The sequence below is a fragment of the Hakea prostrata genome, chromosome 5 (genome assembly GCF_041222555.1).
Source record: "Hakea prostrata isolate BN-2017 chromosome 5, UWA_Hpros_2, whole genome shotgun sequence".
Taxonomy (NCBI): domain Eukaryota; kingdom Viridiplantae; phylum Streptophyta; class Magnoliopsida; order Proteales; family Proteaceae; genus Hakea; species Hakea prostrata.
This window is the reverse complement of record NC_142604.1, coordinates 16,825,206-16,841,244: the sequence shown is the minus strand read 5'-3', so window position 1 is coordinate 16,841,244 and position 16,039 is coordinate 16,825,206. Positions and strand designations below refer to the sequence as shown.

General features: G+C 38.5%; 1 protein-coding gene, 2 non-coding genes and 1 pseudogene across 3 annotated transcripts; 1 reads left to right on the top strand and 3 right to left on the bottom strand.

Moving 5' to 3' along the window:
- Window positions 1-67: 67 nt before the first annotated feature.
- Window positions 68-2,586, bottom strand: LOC149015488 (cullin-1 pseudogene; annotated as a pseudogene).
- Window positions 2,587-9,469: 6,883 nt separating this feature from the next.
- TRNAS-CGA (transfer RNA serine (anticodon CGA)) lies at window positions 9,470-9,551 on the bottom strand. The gene has a single exon. It is a non-coding gene; the product is annotated as a tRNA-Ser (tRNA).
- A 96-nt stretch (window positions 9,552-9,647) lies between these two features.
- TRNAK-CUU (transfer RNA lysine (anticodon CUU)) lies at window positions 9,648-9,720 on the bottom strand. The gene has a single exon. It is a non-coding gene; the product is annotated as a tRNA-Lys (tRNA).
- A 3,146-nt stretch (window positions 9,721-12,866) lies between these two features.
- Window positions 12,867-15,449, top strand: LOC149015485 (uncharacterized). The gene is made up of 2 exons (XM_089156117.1): window positions 12,867-13,817; window positions 14,511-15,449. Exons 1-2 carry the CDS (start codon window positions 12,972-12,974, stop codon window positions 15,282-15,284), a joined length of 1,620 nt encoding a protein of 539 aa, XP_089012243.1. The 5' UTR covers window positions 12,867-12,971; the 3' UTR covers window positions 15,285-15,449.
- Window positions 15,450-16,039: the final 590 nt, after the last annotated feature.

The following is a 16,039-nucleotide window of genomic DNA, read 5'->3' as shown; positions in this document are numbered from 1 at the left end:
CAGAGAGAAAGAGTTTTAACTCAACCAAAAAAAAAAAAAAATTAACTCTATTGGAGACTAGTTACAAGGTAATTAATTGGATGAAATAGTACTGATCAAGAGAGATTTGAGTCAGCCTAACCCAAAAAGACTGAATAAGGTTGGACTTAGAGACCCAGTACTCAGCATTAGAGACCCAGTACTCAGCATCTGCCATTGCATTGCCAGAAGCCTGAGAGGTAATATCACCACACTGATTTAGGCCAAATATCTGAATGTGTTGGGATTGTCCTTGTCTCTTTCCAGATAATCACGGGTGATTAGGTCTTCGATCCTCTTCTTGATTGCTTTGATGTCGGGCTTGAACATATGCCCAAGCTGCTCCACACACTCCATCACCAACTGCTGATGACCCAAAACCTTCCTACTCTTCATGATGCGGACAATAGAAGCATCAATTGCATATCGCCTATCCTTGTCAACATCCTGAATCACTTTCTTCTTCTCATCCACAGGAGGGAGTGGAATCTTTATCCTCCTCATTTTGTCAGTGAACTTGCCGTTGAACTCAAAAATGTCAGTTGAGGTGATTATTCTAGTGCTTGGCTCTTTCTTAAGTATTTTGTACTTGGCACAAGACAAGGAATGTAGAAGTCGAATTACATCATCATCTGTTAAGTTCAACTGAGCCATGATTTCTGAATAACTCAATCTATCCGAAGCATTAAACAGCAGCAATGCAGAGGCTTGATAAGTTGTCACAATTAGCTCTATGGTTTTTTGTTCAAATTTCCCATTGATGTTACAATTACCCAATGAGTATATCCAGGAAAGTTTTCTATGTCTAGTTTTTGTTTGATAGAATTCCTTAAATACCTCAACACACTTAACCATCTCTGCCGGGAGATTGAGATCAAAAGATTTATAGCTGGGCCAGAATCCAGTAGTTAAGACTGTTACTGTCAAATCTATCCCTGGATTTGCAGTTGAATTACTACTCAGATATTCCTCAAAGTTTACCTGATTTTCCCTTGCCAACGTTAAATCTGTAACCATTCCCTCCATCTTTGAAGTAAATTGTCCACCGCATTGCTGCTTCAGTTTAGTCAGAATACTCCTTTCATGATCATCATTTGAACTCTTGTCAAAAAGCAGCCTTCGAGCAAGTTTTTTCCTAGAAAATTCTGCAAAGAGGTCCTTATCACTGATGTATGCAAGCAGCTTTGCCACCTTCTCAAGTGTCTCCTCAACTGCTTCATCACTTAGCTTCTGACTCCCACCCTTCTTTAGAATATTATCACAGAAAGTAGACAGTAGTTCTGCACTCGAGCTGTCAGCAACACCCTTGTTGCAGAAAACCTCAAAGGCCTCTTTGAGTGCCTTGTGAAATAGAGAGTGGTTCAAAAAGCAGCCATTAACATATGCCAAGTACTTGTCGTGTAGATCAATTACTTTCCTCACAAAAACATGTTCTTGCAAACCAACCACATCCCTCTTCTCTGCCCTCTTATTACTTGCAGCATCCTCTGCTTGTTTGACCAAGGCTGTACCTTGTGCAGTAACATGCTCTTTAAATATATTTGAAACAGGTTCCAACCCATGAGGAATTCTGCAAAAGAGTCTATACATCCTTGACAAATCCTCCACCTTGTCGTCTGTGAGTAATGCATGGCATCCTGAGTGTTCTTTTTCAAGCAATTGGTTTGTACACACGGTCAACAACTCATGCTGCACTTTCTCCATCAATTTCTGCTCACTGCTAGAATGCAAGTAATGAGACACCCGATCCTTCTCCTGTTTTAAGCAGCACTCAGCCTTGAGCATATAATCAGGACAAGAATCGTCCAGAATCCAATTTGAAGCCTTGCGAGAATAATAAGCACCAGTATCTTTAAGCATGGTTACTTCAAAGTCATTCTCATAATAATCCATTTTTCCCATTCCAATTTCAATAAAGATATCTAGAACATTCTTCAATAGCGCTCGGTCAATCTGTTCTCCTTCACGCTCTTGATAAATCAAAGAGATCACGGCATCTCTGACTTTCCCGTTTATCTCCTTGCAAATCAGATCTCTGAAGCAAGTGAGTCCAACTTCATTAAGGGGAGGAAGCGAATTCCGAGCTACAAAGTATCGATCGAGGTAATGGAAGAAACGCGAAAGCCATTTAAGCATAACCTTATGATTTGACCATCTTTTCACGAGCTCTCTCAACAGAAATTCATCATGCTTCTCCCTTAAAGAAGGCAACACCGTTGAAGTAATGTACTGCTCAAAGGACACTTTGTATTCGTCATAAAGCTGTTGAGAATAATCATGAGGGGGCTTCTGAGTGCACATGTTGTAGATGGTTGTGTAGAGCAGCGTGTAATCCTCAGAGCTAAACTGTGGCTCAGGTAGCCCCTCTAGAATGTTCTTGAGCTTCGTGATACCCTTCTGCAAAAACTCCCATCCTCGATCTAAATCAATAGTTTTACGGTCAGGCTTCGTCATGTTTTCAGGGCTTTAGACTGGTAAGACTATGAAACTATTCTAGTCTTCCGTAGGAGCAGAAATCCAAACCTAACACTAAATCCACAATCCTGGAAGAAGATGTTAGGGTTTAAGCACGAGGAGAATTACACCTGAGTATATGGATTGGAATATACGGCTGTTTTCAGTTAGTATTTATAGGATAAAAATTGAATTCTATCGGTAATTAGACTCTCCTACAAAATTAAGAATGACTCAAATACCTCAACAATAAGTTGGGTATAATTTGAGTATCTCAACATAAGTTGAGTATGACTCAAATACCTCAACAGAAGAAAGCCTCCTTAGATTAAAAATAAATAGTAAAAACACAGTTTCAGAAGCGATGCTATGGCGGCGACAGACTTCCGAGTTCCGATCTAAGCGCTTAGATAGGAAGACGGATTCGGTCTCTTTTTTCTCGATCGGTTGACAACTCTTTCATAAAAGCACGAACTCAAACTCATGTTCATTTTTACTTCTCAAAATAGCCTTTTTCTCTAACTACATTGATATAATTAATTACGTCTAAAATTGTAAATTCATATTTTATACTTCTAATAATATTATATTAATTACGATTTTACGTGAATCGTTAACAACAAGAAGCCTAAGGAATAGGAAGAGTTTCTCCTAAAAACTAGGAAAAATTAATTGAAAAAGAAGAAATTAATCAAAATCAAGCATCTAAACATCGTTTGAATACTGCTTAATAAATGTAATAATGATAAAATATCTTATTCGAAATTCGAAAAAATATCTTATTCAAAATTCAAAAAAATATCTTATTCGCGAAATTTGAAAAAATTTATGGGGGCTATCAATTTTTTCGAGAAAAGATAATAAATAAATAACAATTTATGGTCATCTACCAGCTATCAATTCTATAAATAACAGTTTATGGTCATCTACCAGCTATCAATTCTCTGAATCGTTTTTTCTTCGGGAAAACCTCGAGATCTAGCAATGTAGAGGAATCCAGTTATGCACACCAGAATTTCAACATCTAGCAAGGTGTTGAAATTTTGCATTAGAATAAAATAAATCTGATGACAGTCAATGGTGGGTTAGTAAAGCGGTTAAAAGCCCCGATTCCCATGGGGAGGTCTTGAGTTCACATCCATCCGGCGACATTTCATTTCCAGTATTAAAAAAGCATCAGTACCAAAAAAATAATAAAATAAATATGATGACTAATATAAAAACAATTACTAATAATCAAAGTACACTTAATGGTAATATAAATTAATCCTTAAAAACATTAAGCTCGTCCAAATTCAACTTCGAAAATATGTTTAAAGTAAATTCATATATGGACATATAAAAGTCCCAACCTCATGAGCCACGACTCTACTAAGACGTGAAGGACAAGAGTATCACTCCAAGTAGAACACCAAAGTTTGAATTTGCTTTGAATTAAGAGTCATTAGCTCCGCCTAGTATCTAATATCAAGATATGAATTTTTGCCGAAACTCTCAAATTTTGCCAGAATTTGTGAATATTTCAGTGGAACTATTGAATCAGCTCTAGAAGATCCTTTCCCTAGAGAGTCATACCCATGTCATGGGAATAGTGCACTTCCAGTGATAGATATGCAAAGGAACAGTCATGGAACATCTTCAAGTCAAATTGCAGAGTCCGGGAAACCAAACACTGAAAACACGCAATTTGGGAACCACCAACATTGTCATCTAACTAACTTTTCAACATCCACCTTGCAAAAGAATTTCATAAGGAGTACACATTTTTGTAGTGCGAGATGGGAGCCGATTGAATTGATAAACAACAGTTTGAAAAGCATCGACCCATAATTCTTTAGGAGCGCCTGCATAAGAGAGTAAAGCCAATCCAGTTTCGACTGCATGCCGATGTTTGCGCTCAACTTGACCCACCTGTTGAGGAGTATGAGGACAAGAAATTTGATATAAAATTCCATGAGACTGAAGGTAGTGACGCAGGGTGATATTTACAAACTCAGTTCCACAATTAGTTTGAATATTCTGTATGCGTGCATTAAATTGCGTTTCAACCATTTTCGCAAAAGTGAAGAAAATTGAAGAAACTTCATTCCTAGAAAATAAAGGAAAAAGCCATGTATATTTAGAAAAATGATCAACAATGAGTAAATAATAATGATAACCATAGGCAGAAATAACCGGAGTAGGACCCCAAACATCCATAAATATTAAATCAAAAGGTTTTTGACTAACAAAATTCGAACTAGAAAATGGTAATTGCTTGCTCTTGCCACATTGACAAGAAGAACAAATTTTAGTAAGTGAAGCCGAAATGCAAGGAAGTCGGTGACGGCGGAGAACATGACGAAGTATTGGTGGTGCAGGATGGCCTAGACGATGATGCCAAATGTTGGAGGAAACTCGTTCACCAAGGCAGACAACGGGCTTGGAGATAGACTATGGTTGCTTTGAGTGAGAACTAGGTAAGCGAACTTTATAGAGACCATTATGCGGTGGCCCTTAAAATAGAACCTTCTCTGTGGGCAAATCCTTTACAAGAAAACAAGAAAGATAGAATTCAAAAAAACAGTTGTTATCCTTACTAAATTGAGACACAGATAAAAGATTTTTGGAAATGGTTGGAACATGCAAAATATTATGCAGCTTTAAAGAATTAGGTAACTGATGGGAATCAGTGTGTAAAATTTTCAAACTTGTGCCATCACCAACCATTACTACATTGTAGGCAGCAAGTTGCTTAAAGGGTTGACAACCTTGATATGCAAGGTTCAACCGATTGTAACAATCAATAGCAATATGTCATGGAGTGTTGCATATTTGGCATGCAATTCGACCACTAGATTGATTAGGTGGTCTACTTCCTTGGGGGTGTGTGCGCCCCTTGCCACGGTTACGACCACGATTGAATGAAGGTGCAGCCCGCATTTCATTGGTATGATTGTTTGAATGATAAGAGTGCTGACCTTGAGTATGCTGCGAGACAGATTTGTTGGTAAGAAGAGCCATGGTTGAGGGCTCAGAGATTGGATGAAACTGGGCCTGATGTAACTCATGGCTGATGAGAAGATTGAGAAGTTCATCTGAGGATACAAGATCTGTTTCGAGTCATGACGGCAGTAACGAAGGATTCAAAACCAGCACCAAGTCCTCCAAGAACATATAAAACAAGGTCGCTGTCAGGAACAGCATGGGAGGCAACAACAAGAGAGTCTGTGATGCTCTTTATACGACTGAAATAATCTGTTACAAAAAGAGATCATTTCCTGAGTGTTTGTAACTGATAGCGCATGATTCGAGCGCATGACTGAGACAAAAATAATTGCTCAAGGGCATTCCAAACAGCAGCAGAGGTCTGAAGGCCAACTACTTGTGCCAGCATAGGTTCCGTCAATGTTGCATTGATCCAGCTGAGAAGAAGCTGATCACCAATCGTAAGCTGGGTTTCTAGTTTAGACAGCAGGATCAGAAGAAAGAGGAATCGTCTCTGCTGGGCGGGCAATTGATCAGTCGAGATATCCATACATCTTTGTGGCACGAAGTATAGGTAAAAATTGGGAACGCCATAAGAGATAGTTTTGATGTAGCCTTTGGAGCCATTTCAATACTAAAACTGTAATTGCTGGCACGATCAAAAAACATATTAGAGCCTGAAATGTTGAACAAGTATATGGACCAGTGATAAAATACATGCCAATTTGAGGTTGATTATGTTTTGTTTCGCAGTAGGTTAGCCCTTCCCTTTGTTGCAGCCTTAGGAGCCATTTCAACACTACAATTGTAATTGCTACACAGATCAAAAAACGTATTAGATAAACAACATATTATGACAATGAAAGTAAAGTATAACAAAACAAATTATAATTCTAAGGATGAGACGACATTAAAGAGAGAAGACGAGCATTCTAAGCATGAAAGGATTGTCATATTCCTAAGGTCAAAAATAGAACAACCCACTACGGCAAACAAATTATAGAAAAAAAAGAAGGAAGAAATCAAATAGGCAAAACTGGGGAACAAACACCTTTAAGACCCATAAAAATGACAGCTGAAGAAAAATTACAACATACCATAAAAATGAGATGTTTTCTAAATTAAGTTACACGAAATGTTTTAATAAGCCAAGGCTAAAACAGCTCCATATTAAATGCAGAAAACATGTCATAGGAAACCAACAAATTAGAACAGATAAATATTTCAATTGTAAAAAGAGTGAAGCTTCTGTAAGATAATACTGCACTCATGATAGAGCAAATAGCCACAGCAACACAAGTATTATACTCCTGTTCTCCAACAAATTTTACTTCAAAGTAGAAATCAACTTCCAATTTCAACGTACAATGTCAAGCTTAGAATCTGAGAGTGCATTTCAATTTTTCATTCACATGACTAGCTTATACATAAATGGTTAGAGTGAACTGAAGGCATATAAATATTGGTGGCAAAACTTGAGCCAAAACTCAATGTATTGAACCTTTATAATATCAAATTGAACCTCCGCCAGGATCCAACTCAACCTTGGTTGGTATGGAGTTGCAACTTTAAGGGCCGTGGTACAGAGTCCGGAGATTCAAATATCTAGATTCAATCTATACTTCAAATCTTGGGTTTAATTTATAAAATTAGTGTTTGGTTGTGGAATGAAATCGAATCTCAAAATTTTTTGATCGCTGATTTGTGATGTCATTGTATGCTTTTGAACTCGTTCCCCTCCCTGATCTGATTCCCTTTCCTATGTGCGCTGATCGTTTTACACCACGGGTTTTCTCGTCTGTCCGGTTTGATCTCTGTTCGTCCCGCCCTAAAGATTCATAGCATCGAAGAAAACAAAAGGTATTGAACAACATATTTCTATTGTTTCTCAACTGGACCCCTTGGAGCTTAATAAGACACCAAAAATATGTAAGGTTTCCAAGAGGGACTAGTCAAGCATACTTTTGAACGCTGCTACCAAAATATCACACTAGTTTGGAACTACTTTACTAAAATCCAAGTTTTAGGATAGAACACTACAACTAGTGGCAGAAAGAAAATTCCATCTACTTGATTCTCTATCTCTCCCTCAATCAATATCTTCTTAGCCTCTTCCTCTAACAAAGCTTTCATTTCAGATTTTAATACATATCTAGGAGGAAGAGCATGTCTGTTATTACACTATTTACCACCATTAGGACAAACCCAGAACCAACCATATTGTTTCTTCACCACTACTTCCACAAAGTTTATACAAACTATGCATATAACCATGACTTTGAGAATAGAGATCATGCTTTCTAATTACAACCAACTACTATCACCATTGAAAGAACTACTAATCATGGGAAAATAAATAATAAATCAAAAGCCTGAAATGTTGAACAAGTATATGGACCAGTGATAAAATACATGCCAGTTTGAGGTTGATTATGTTTTGTTTCGCACTAGGTTAGCATAAAATTGATGCTTTAGGAAGTTATGGAAACAGGCGAATGATGTATAATATGTTAATAAACATACAATGGTGGTGATTACTGACTAGAAGTCTGAGAGATGAATCAAAATGGGCTATGCCATAGAATTTGAGAAACAAACGAAATTCAGATACGACAGGTAGGTTTTTTTTTTTTTTTTTTAGAACAAGGAAGAAAAAGGCTAATTAGTTTTAAGTAACAATGAAGTTTGTCTTTGAAGATAAAAAGCCAACCTATATAAATCACTTTTTATTTAATTTTAGTAAAATAAAAAGTCAGAGTCAAGCTATTGTGTTCAACAAAACCAACATGTACAACAGACTTTGGGAACAAATCACTCTGCAACTTTTAAAGTGATGCAGATGAAATGTTACCTCTTAACTGAAGTCAGTTATCTGAAGAAGAGAGACAGAGAAGAATAACGAAGTGTTGTTGTGGGTTTATCAAAGAAGGTTTTGAATTTGAGGGATTTTGAAGGTTTCTTCTTCTTCAAAGCGCAGAACCAGAACGCAGGAACCTTACACAACTCAAACTAGGGCTTCGGTTCTTCTGCTTCAAGATTCTTCCTCTCCTTCAATCGGAAAAATGTCGAGTTCGTTCTCAAGATGCGAGCTTGCTTTTCTTCTTCTTCTCCAGATTTAATCTCTCTATGGATCAAAGGTCGAGTTCGTTCTCAAGAGGAAGCAAGTTTCGGTTCTTCTTCTTCTCCTCTGCTTCTTCTTCTTCCTCAGCCAGACAGATCAGATGCGAGCTTCTCCAAGTGCTTGAGGCTTCGATCGTGTAGCAAAGCCGATTAATCACCTGCAACTGATTTCGATCAACAGTCAAAACCCTCAACCTCCTCCTGCTTGCTGTTCTTCTTCTTCTCTCGTTCGATTTTCAAAGCTCAAATAGGTTCAAACGAAAAAATGAGACTCGCGGTGAAAGTTGTGGTTTTGTGTATTTCAAAAGATTTTGAAAATTGAAAATGAACCGTCCGGTTTTGATTTTTAAAATTCGTAAATATGTATTGTGTATGTACGTACCGCTGGTTTGTCGTTGGACTAAACTGTCAGCAAAAACCAAGCATTCACATGGGTTTTTCATTTTTTTAATAGGAGGATGTTGCGAGCCGGCCGATCTCCTGCGACAGGCAAATTGGCCTTTGGCCTCCGCGTGCCATTTGAGGGGTGGAGGGCGGTTTCATTTTTTAATAGGAGGATGTTGCGAGCCGGCCGATGCCATTTGAAGGAAGGTGAATATGGGCGGTTCTATCATAGGGAGGACATCCCATTGCTTACTTCAACCAGAAAATGTCTCCACGCCTACAAGGCTCATCCACCTATGTGTAGGATGCAATCACGTAAGCTGTTACCAATTGGAGACGATATTTGCTTGGCCGGAAATTTGTAATCAGAACCGATCAGAAGAGTATAAGGGAACTCTCCTTCAAAAACTGAGGTGGAATCGCAGGAGCCGTTAGATCTAGATCACTCAACTAAACTTGTGGGTAAAACCATGCAAAAGCCTAGCAGTACACAAAGTAAAATTATTAGGAAAATAAAATGGAAAATCGTCGACAGCAGGATTCGAACCTGCGCAGGCAAAGCCCAACAGATTTCGAGTCTGTCTCCTTAACCACTCGGACATATCGACCAGATATACTTCTTAATCAAAATAAATTTAAATATTTTATTTAGACGTTAACTTTCAAAAAACAAATCTAAAATTAAATTTTCACAAAAAAATTGACGCCCACCGTGGGGCTCGAACCCACGACCACAAGGTTAAGAGCCTTGCGCTCTACCAACTGAGCTAGACGGGCTAATTGTTTATTTTGTTAATTTATAAATACTAATACAATACAAGTCTCAGTCTTTTTGTCATCCATGAATTTTTATCCCCATGAAAAAAATATAAAAGAATGAGTTGGGATGAAATTATTTACTACTTATTATTATCCTATAAATTACATGGCACTCACTTGAAAAATTACAAGTAACCCATAGTTAAATTTAAAGAGAAAGAGACGGTGATTTCCGGTAGGGAACCAATTGTGTCAAGTGTCTTTCAATAAATAAAAAGTAGGAAGATGATGAGTGAAGGGATTATTCCTTTACCCATTGAATGAATTAAATGGGGGTAAGGGTATTTAGGTTACATATTACCTTCGGAGACCTAAATCATTTGGACATAATTTGAAAGATGACTCGTTGACCTTAGAGATTCTATTAACTTGGGTTTACAAAATCCATTCATAATTTAACTTGTGTTTACAAATTTTTTTCATGTATACTCTTCCCTAACCACACTTGCACGTTGCCTTTAGATGCCTGCATCACTATGGTATAATTGATAAAATTGCTCATTAATCTTGAAGACATTGCAACAAAATGTTTGCCTAATTTCAATTATTTGTAGAAATTATTCTATGTAGATTTTCCTCTTTAATCACATTTGGCACATTGTTTTTTGAGTATTGAATCATTGGCACAAAATTGATAAGATTATTCATTGACCTTGAAGATTCTACTATAGAGTCACAAAAGAAATCGCCAAAATATCTAAAAAAAATCAAGATTTTGCTGATATATTGGTTGATTCAGCGATATATCGCAAATATCGCCGAAATTTAAGCAATATTTTGTAATCTCACATATCGCCACTTGTTTCGGGTCGGTGTTCATTGAAATGGCGGAAATTCGGCGAATTTCAAAGAAAAGTTGTACATTACCTCGTACCTCAGCTCAAAATGAAGCGGTTGAGAGGAAACATTGACATATAACTGATATGGGTCTTAGTTTGTTAGCTCATAGTAACTTGCCTTTTAAATTCTTGGTTGTTGCTTTTATGACAACAATCTATATCAGTAATAGCTTGCCCACTAGTGTGCTTCAATATCATTAATAGATTGCCTTTCTCCCTTTGTATGTGTTTTTGGTGTTTTGTCTGACTATTCGATGTTCAAAATCTCTGGGTGTGTTTGTTATCCTCTACTTCATTCTTTCAATTCTCATAAATTCAGTTTTCGCTCTTCCAAATGCTTATTTCTTGGCTATAGTCCTAATCACAAGGGTTTTCAATTTTATGATGTTGCATCCAAGAATATTCTTATTTCTAGGCATGTGACATTTGATGAGTTTCAATTTCTTAGTATTTCTTTTTCAGCAAACCTTCTTTTGTTTCTACTCCAGATATATGGCCTGTTTTTCCAGCTTGTGTACCCTATTTTTCTCCTTCTTACACATCTAGTATTTTGTTTGAGAATGTTTTGGTTTCTGGTGTTTTTGATTCGGTTGAGCAGACTTTTCATGTACAGAATTTTGTTGAGCAGAACTTCAATGAACAATCTTTTTGTGAGAATATTACTTTTTTTTGGGTCATCCCCTTCTAATGAATCTTCGCCCATAGATGGGTCTCTGAATGTTCAAGAGCCCATAATCCCTTCTTTCAATGGATCTATCCTTCTTCACCTTCCACTAGTGAACCTATAGCATATGTCCCTTCTGCAACTGGGCCTTTGTCTTCTCTAGATGGGCCTTTACCTATTTCTTCGTCCACAAATATTTTTCCTCTCATAACTCATCCAATGGTTATCCATAGAATGGATGGCTCTCTGTATTTCTTGCTTGCCTTATAGCATGATTTCTACTAAATAACCTATGCCCAAGGCTTTGTTAGCTTTTCTAGATATTGAATTGAATTGTTATTCTCAAGCTGTTAAACATTCTGAGTGGCGTGTTGCAATGGACTTAGAATTTAATGCCTTTCTTGGTAATGGATTATGGACTTTAACTCCTCTTCCTTCTGGGCGTAATCCTATTGGATGTAAATGAGTATATCGGGTTACACTGAAATCAGATGGTAGTGTGGAGCATTATAAAGCGAGACTTATAGCTAAAGGTCTTGCTCAGGAGTATGGGATTTATTACTCTGAAACTTTTAGCCCGGTTGTTAAGACCACCTCAATTCGGTTGTTGCTTTCTTTGGTTGTCTCCAATAATTGGCTTATTCATCAACTTGATGTAACCAATGCATTTCTTCATTATACTATTTCAGAAGACATCTATATGGTTAAGCCCATTGGTTATGTTCGTTCTCAATATCCAGATTATGTTTGTAAACTACACAGATCTTTGTATGGATATATCAATATCAAACTATCTAGGATTATCGATCTGTGTCAAATACATTCATTCTTGCACACACCGTAGATTAGATGTAAGATTCACATCATCTCTAATTCCTTTTCCTACAATTCCCTGCAATTCCCTTATAGGATTGTGCCATATGGCATTTAAGTAATCCAAAGGTTACTCAACAAAGTAGAGTTTAAATAAAAATCAAATTATGGGTGTATTCAAATTTAGTTTAAATTGGATAACCATTGGATTGCTTAAATGCCACATGGCACAATCCTATAAGGGAATTACAGGAATTGTAAGAAAAAGGAATTACAAGGATGTGAATCCTTGGATGTAGCCCATCCATTTGGACATCCATTTGGACATGTGTACATATTAGGTTGTTGTGTTTGCAATTAAAAAAAAAAAAAGCCAAACCTGAGAGGTCCACGTGTCCCCTAAGTCCAACTACCAAAAAGATAAATAAGATGGAGGTCTTGTTCTCCCCTTTATTTTACTCTAAAAATCCTATGATGTTCACGAATATGATTCTTCCAATCTCCATCATGAAAATGTAAGATTCAAATGGAGTTTCCAGAAACATTGTCTTCCAAAACAGACATCATGGCAGAGATGTTGCTAACATGTTCTAACTTTTATGTTGTAACTGTATTTTATTTTAATTTTGGATTAAAAACATGTTCTAACCCGTTTGGGAGTTCAGGGAAAGGCTCCAGGTGATCTCACATTCCCACCTCCAAAGAAAAACAAAAAACAGTTAATTGCTGTTCAGTTTCTGCCCGTCCAGTTCGACCCATTTGATATTTTGGGCGAAAGAAACAGAAAAACGAAAACTTTGTCTTTCTTGGGGGGTTAGTCAACGTTTTCGGCTGAGTTCTTTAGGTGAGAAACAGAAAGCTTCAACAAGACGGAGGGAGGGAGGGAGGAAGAGATGAAACTGGAGATTCTGAAAGAAAGAATGTATGTTTTTTTTCACAAGAGATGGTATTCAGATCTCACTTGGCGTCTCATCCTTCTCATCTTCATTCCTGTTTCCCTCTTTGTCTTGCTCTCTTTTTCCCCATTCGCTGTTGATCCTTACGTCTTCTTCTCCTCTTTCATCTCTCAAGCTCCTCAATCGCCTTCCTCCTCTTCCATCTCTCCAATATCCCTTTCAATCGCTCAAGCTCCTCAATCGCCTTCCATCTCTCCAATATCCCTTTCAATCGCTCAAGCTCCTCAATCGCCTTCCATCTCTCCAATATCCCTTTCAATCGCTCAAGCTCCTCAATCGCCTTCCTCCTCTTCCATCTCTCCAATATCCCTTTCAATCGCTCAAGCTCCTCAATCGCCTTCCTCCTCTTCCATCTCTCCAATATCCCTTTCAATCGCTCAAGCTCCTCAATCGCCTTCCTTCTCTTCCATTCCTCCAATATCCCTTTCAATCGCTCAAGCTCCTCAATCGTCTTTCTCTCCGTCTCCATCACCTGCTCCGAGAGAATCATCGGAGCCGGAGAAGAAGGAGGAGTTGAATCGGTCTAGAATCGCGGTATGCCTGGTGGGCGGAGCGAGGAGATTCGAACTCACTGGACCGTCGATAGTGGAGAAGATTCTGAAGGTGTACAACAATTCAGATCTATTCTTGCATAGTCCCTTGGATAAGAATTCATACAAGCTTTCGCTATTGAAGGTAGCTCCACGGATAGCTTCGATTCGAATCTTTAAACCCAAACACATTCCAGAGACGCCGCAAGAAGTCCGAGTCCTCACCGCCTTCAACTCCCCAAACGGCATTCAGGTAACGATCGATCTCTCCCAACTCCATGAGATTGTGATGCTGCATCTCTGTTCATCTGCATTTGAGATTATTTTTTGTTTAATTTTCCATTTGCGAGTTGGGAATTAGTTCAGAATCTTTAGAATTATTTTATTAAGAACTTTTTTTGGTCTAAGTTACTTAAAATGGGCCAAAATTCAAGTAAACTTAGTTGGCTTGAGTCAACGAAGGAGATGGGTGGAGAGATTCGCCCTCCGTCCACCTACATGAATTGGTATTTAATCAAACAGAGATATACTATTAACATAGTCTAATCCCAACCGTTAACATGTGTTTCTTTTTCTTTGATCCTACAATGGCTGACTTGTGACCTATGGAATGTCCAAATATCTTTTATTAGCATTCATTAAGTGGGCCCCACCATTGCTGTACGGTTTACAATTGTTCCCCTGTCGCTTAAACTCCACCACCATTGTTATGTAATGGAAATACATTTTGAAATAATCCATCGTAGAGAGGTTGTGGGTTCCATCATTTGCTTCCATAGAAGAAAAAAAAGGTAGGACCATAATTAACACTTTTTCACATTTTGATTTTCTTTATTTTTTTTTTTTCATTCCACTACACATGAGGCCTATATGTTTTTTTTCTCACCCCACCTTTGCAAACAACACAGCTTTCAGGTTCTAATGGAACTTTTCTCGTGATTTACAGGGATTGTTACAGTACTTCAACCTAGTAGAAGGATGCCTGAGAATGATCAAGAAATATCAGGTTCAAAACAACTTTACATACGATTGGATCGTACGGACCCGAGTCGACGCCTATTGGTCCGACCAACTCGAGCCAGAAAACTTCCAACCCGGTCGGTACCTGGTTCCTCCTGGCTCAAGCTTCGGTGGCCTCAACGACCGGCTCGGAATCGGAGACTTCAAAACCTCAACCGTTGCCCTCTCTCGTCTCTCACTTATTCCAAAACTCGACGCAGCCGGTTACCGCCAACTCAATTCAGAAACTGCCTTCAAAGCTCAGCTCTCTAATCGACGAGTGAGACACTTCACGAGACGGAATCCCTTCTGTATCCTCAGCGACAGAAAGTATTCCTATCCACCCGATCAGTTCGGCGTCCCGGTCGCCTCTTTACTAAGCCCCGGTCCACTCAGCGGGACTAAATGCAGACCGTGCACACCGGTTTGTACCGGTCCGTGTGTCGACAATATAGCGGGAAAGCTTCATAAGGATTGGAGCTGGACCAACTGGTCCAATGGGACTCTTCAACTTTGCGACGCTCGGGGAGATTGGGAGACCGGTTGGCAGAAGATCTTCGACCGGGTTGCTGGTGAGAAGCGAGCGGAAGCTAGAAAACGAGTATGGGCGTTAAATTTAACGGAATGCGTCAATGATTTTGAAGAGATGAAGAGACGGACCGTTAATTGGGACGTACCCCCTGCGGCAGAGATTTGTAAGCTCGGCTTGGTTCCCAAGTAGAGACGACACGAGGATTTCTTTTTGTAAATAGAGCAATAAGATGGGGGCATTTTGGTCTTGAAGCCAATTCTTGATGTTAATTTTCTTTCGATAGTTTCTACTCTGTTTTTACGTTGCAGAGGAGTCTGAAGAAACTAGCACTTGAAATGGTTTCAATTCTACAAATTTTCATGCCATATGATCATAAAACATAAATTGATGAAGATATTGTGATGAATATTTGATGGGTTTCAATGAACCTGAATGAGATTACTGTTTAAAGTACATAAAATGGTTTCTCATTGAAACCATGAAAGAGTAGCAGAGAACAGAAGCTTCGTTTATCTAAGTCCCCAGAAGATTAAGTGCATAATAGTATCGGCTTTCTGTTCTTCTTCAATCCTCTGTTTCTCCTCGCTAATTTCCCACTTCACTTGACCAAAGCCACTGGAAAACCGCCCAACTTGGTTGCCGGACATGCCGTGCTCCGCCAGCTTGCTCGCTTGCAGAGTTTTAAGCGCCACCTCAAATTTGCAGGCCTGTGGATTGCTATTCATCTTCGATCCCCTCCTCTGTTTCTTTTCTTCGATTCAAGATGCGACTGTGAGTGAATGGCTTTACGAATATGGTAAGAAAGATTTTTGAATGTCGAAGATATGATTGTGAGTGATCTTATTTATGGGGCTTGTGCCGTAGTTCATATATAAATGCATCGAGTTCTGATTCCAATGGCGCCCACAGAAGCCTTTCGGATATGTCTGTCATTATCAAGGCCC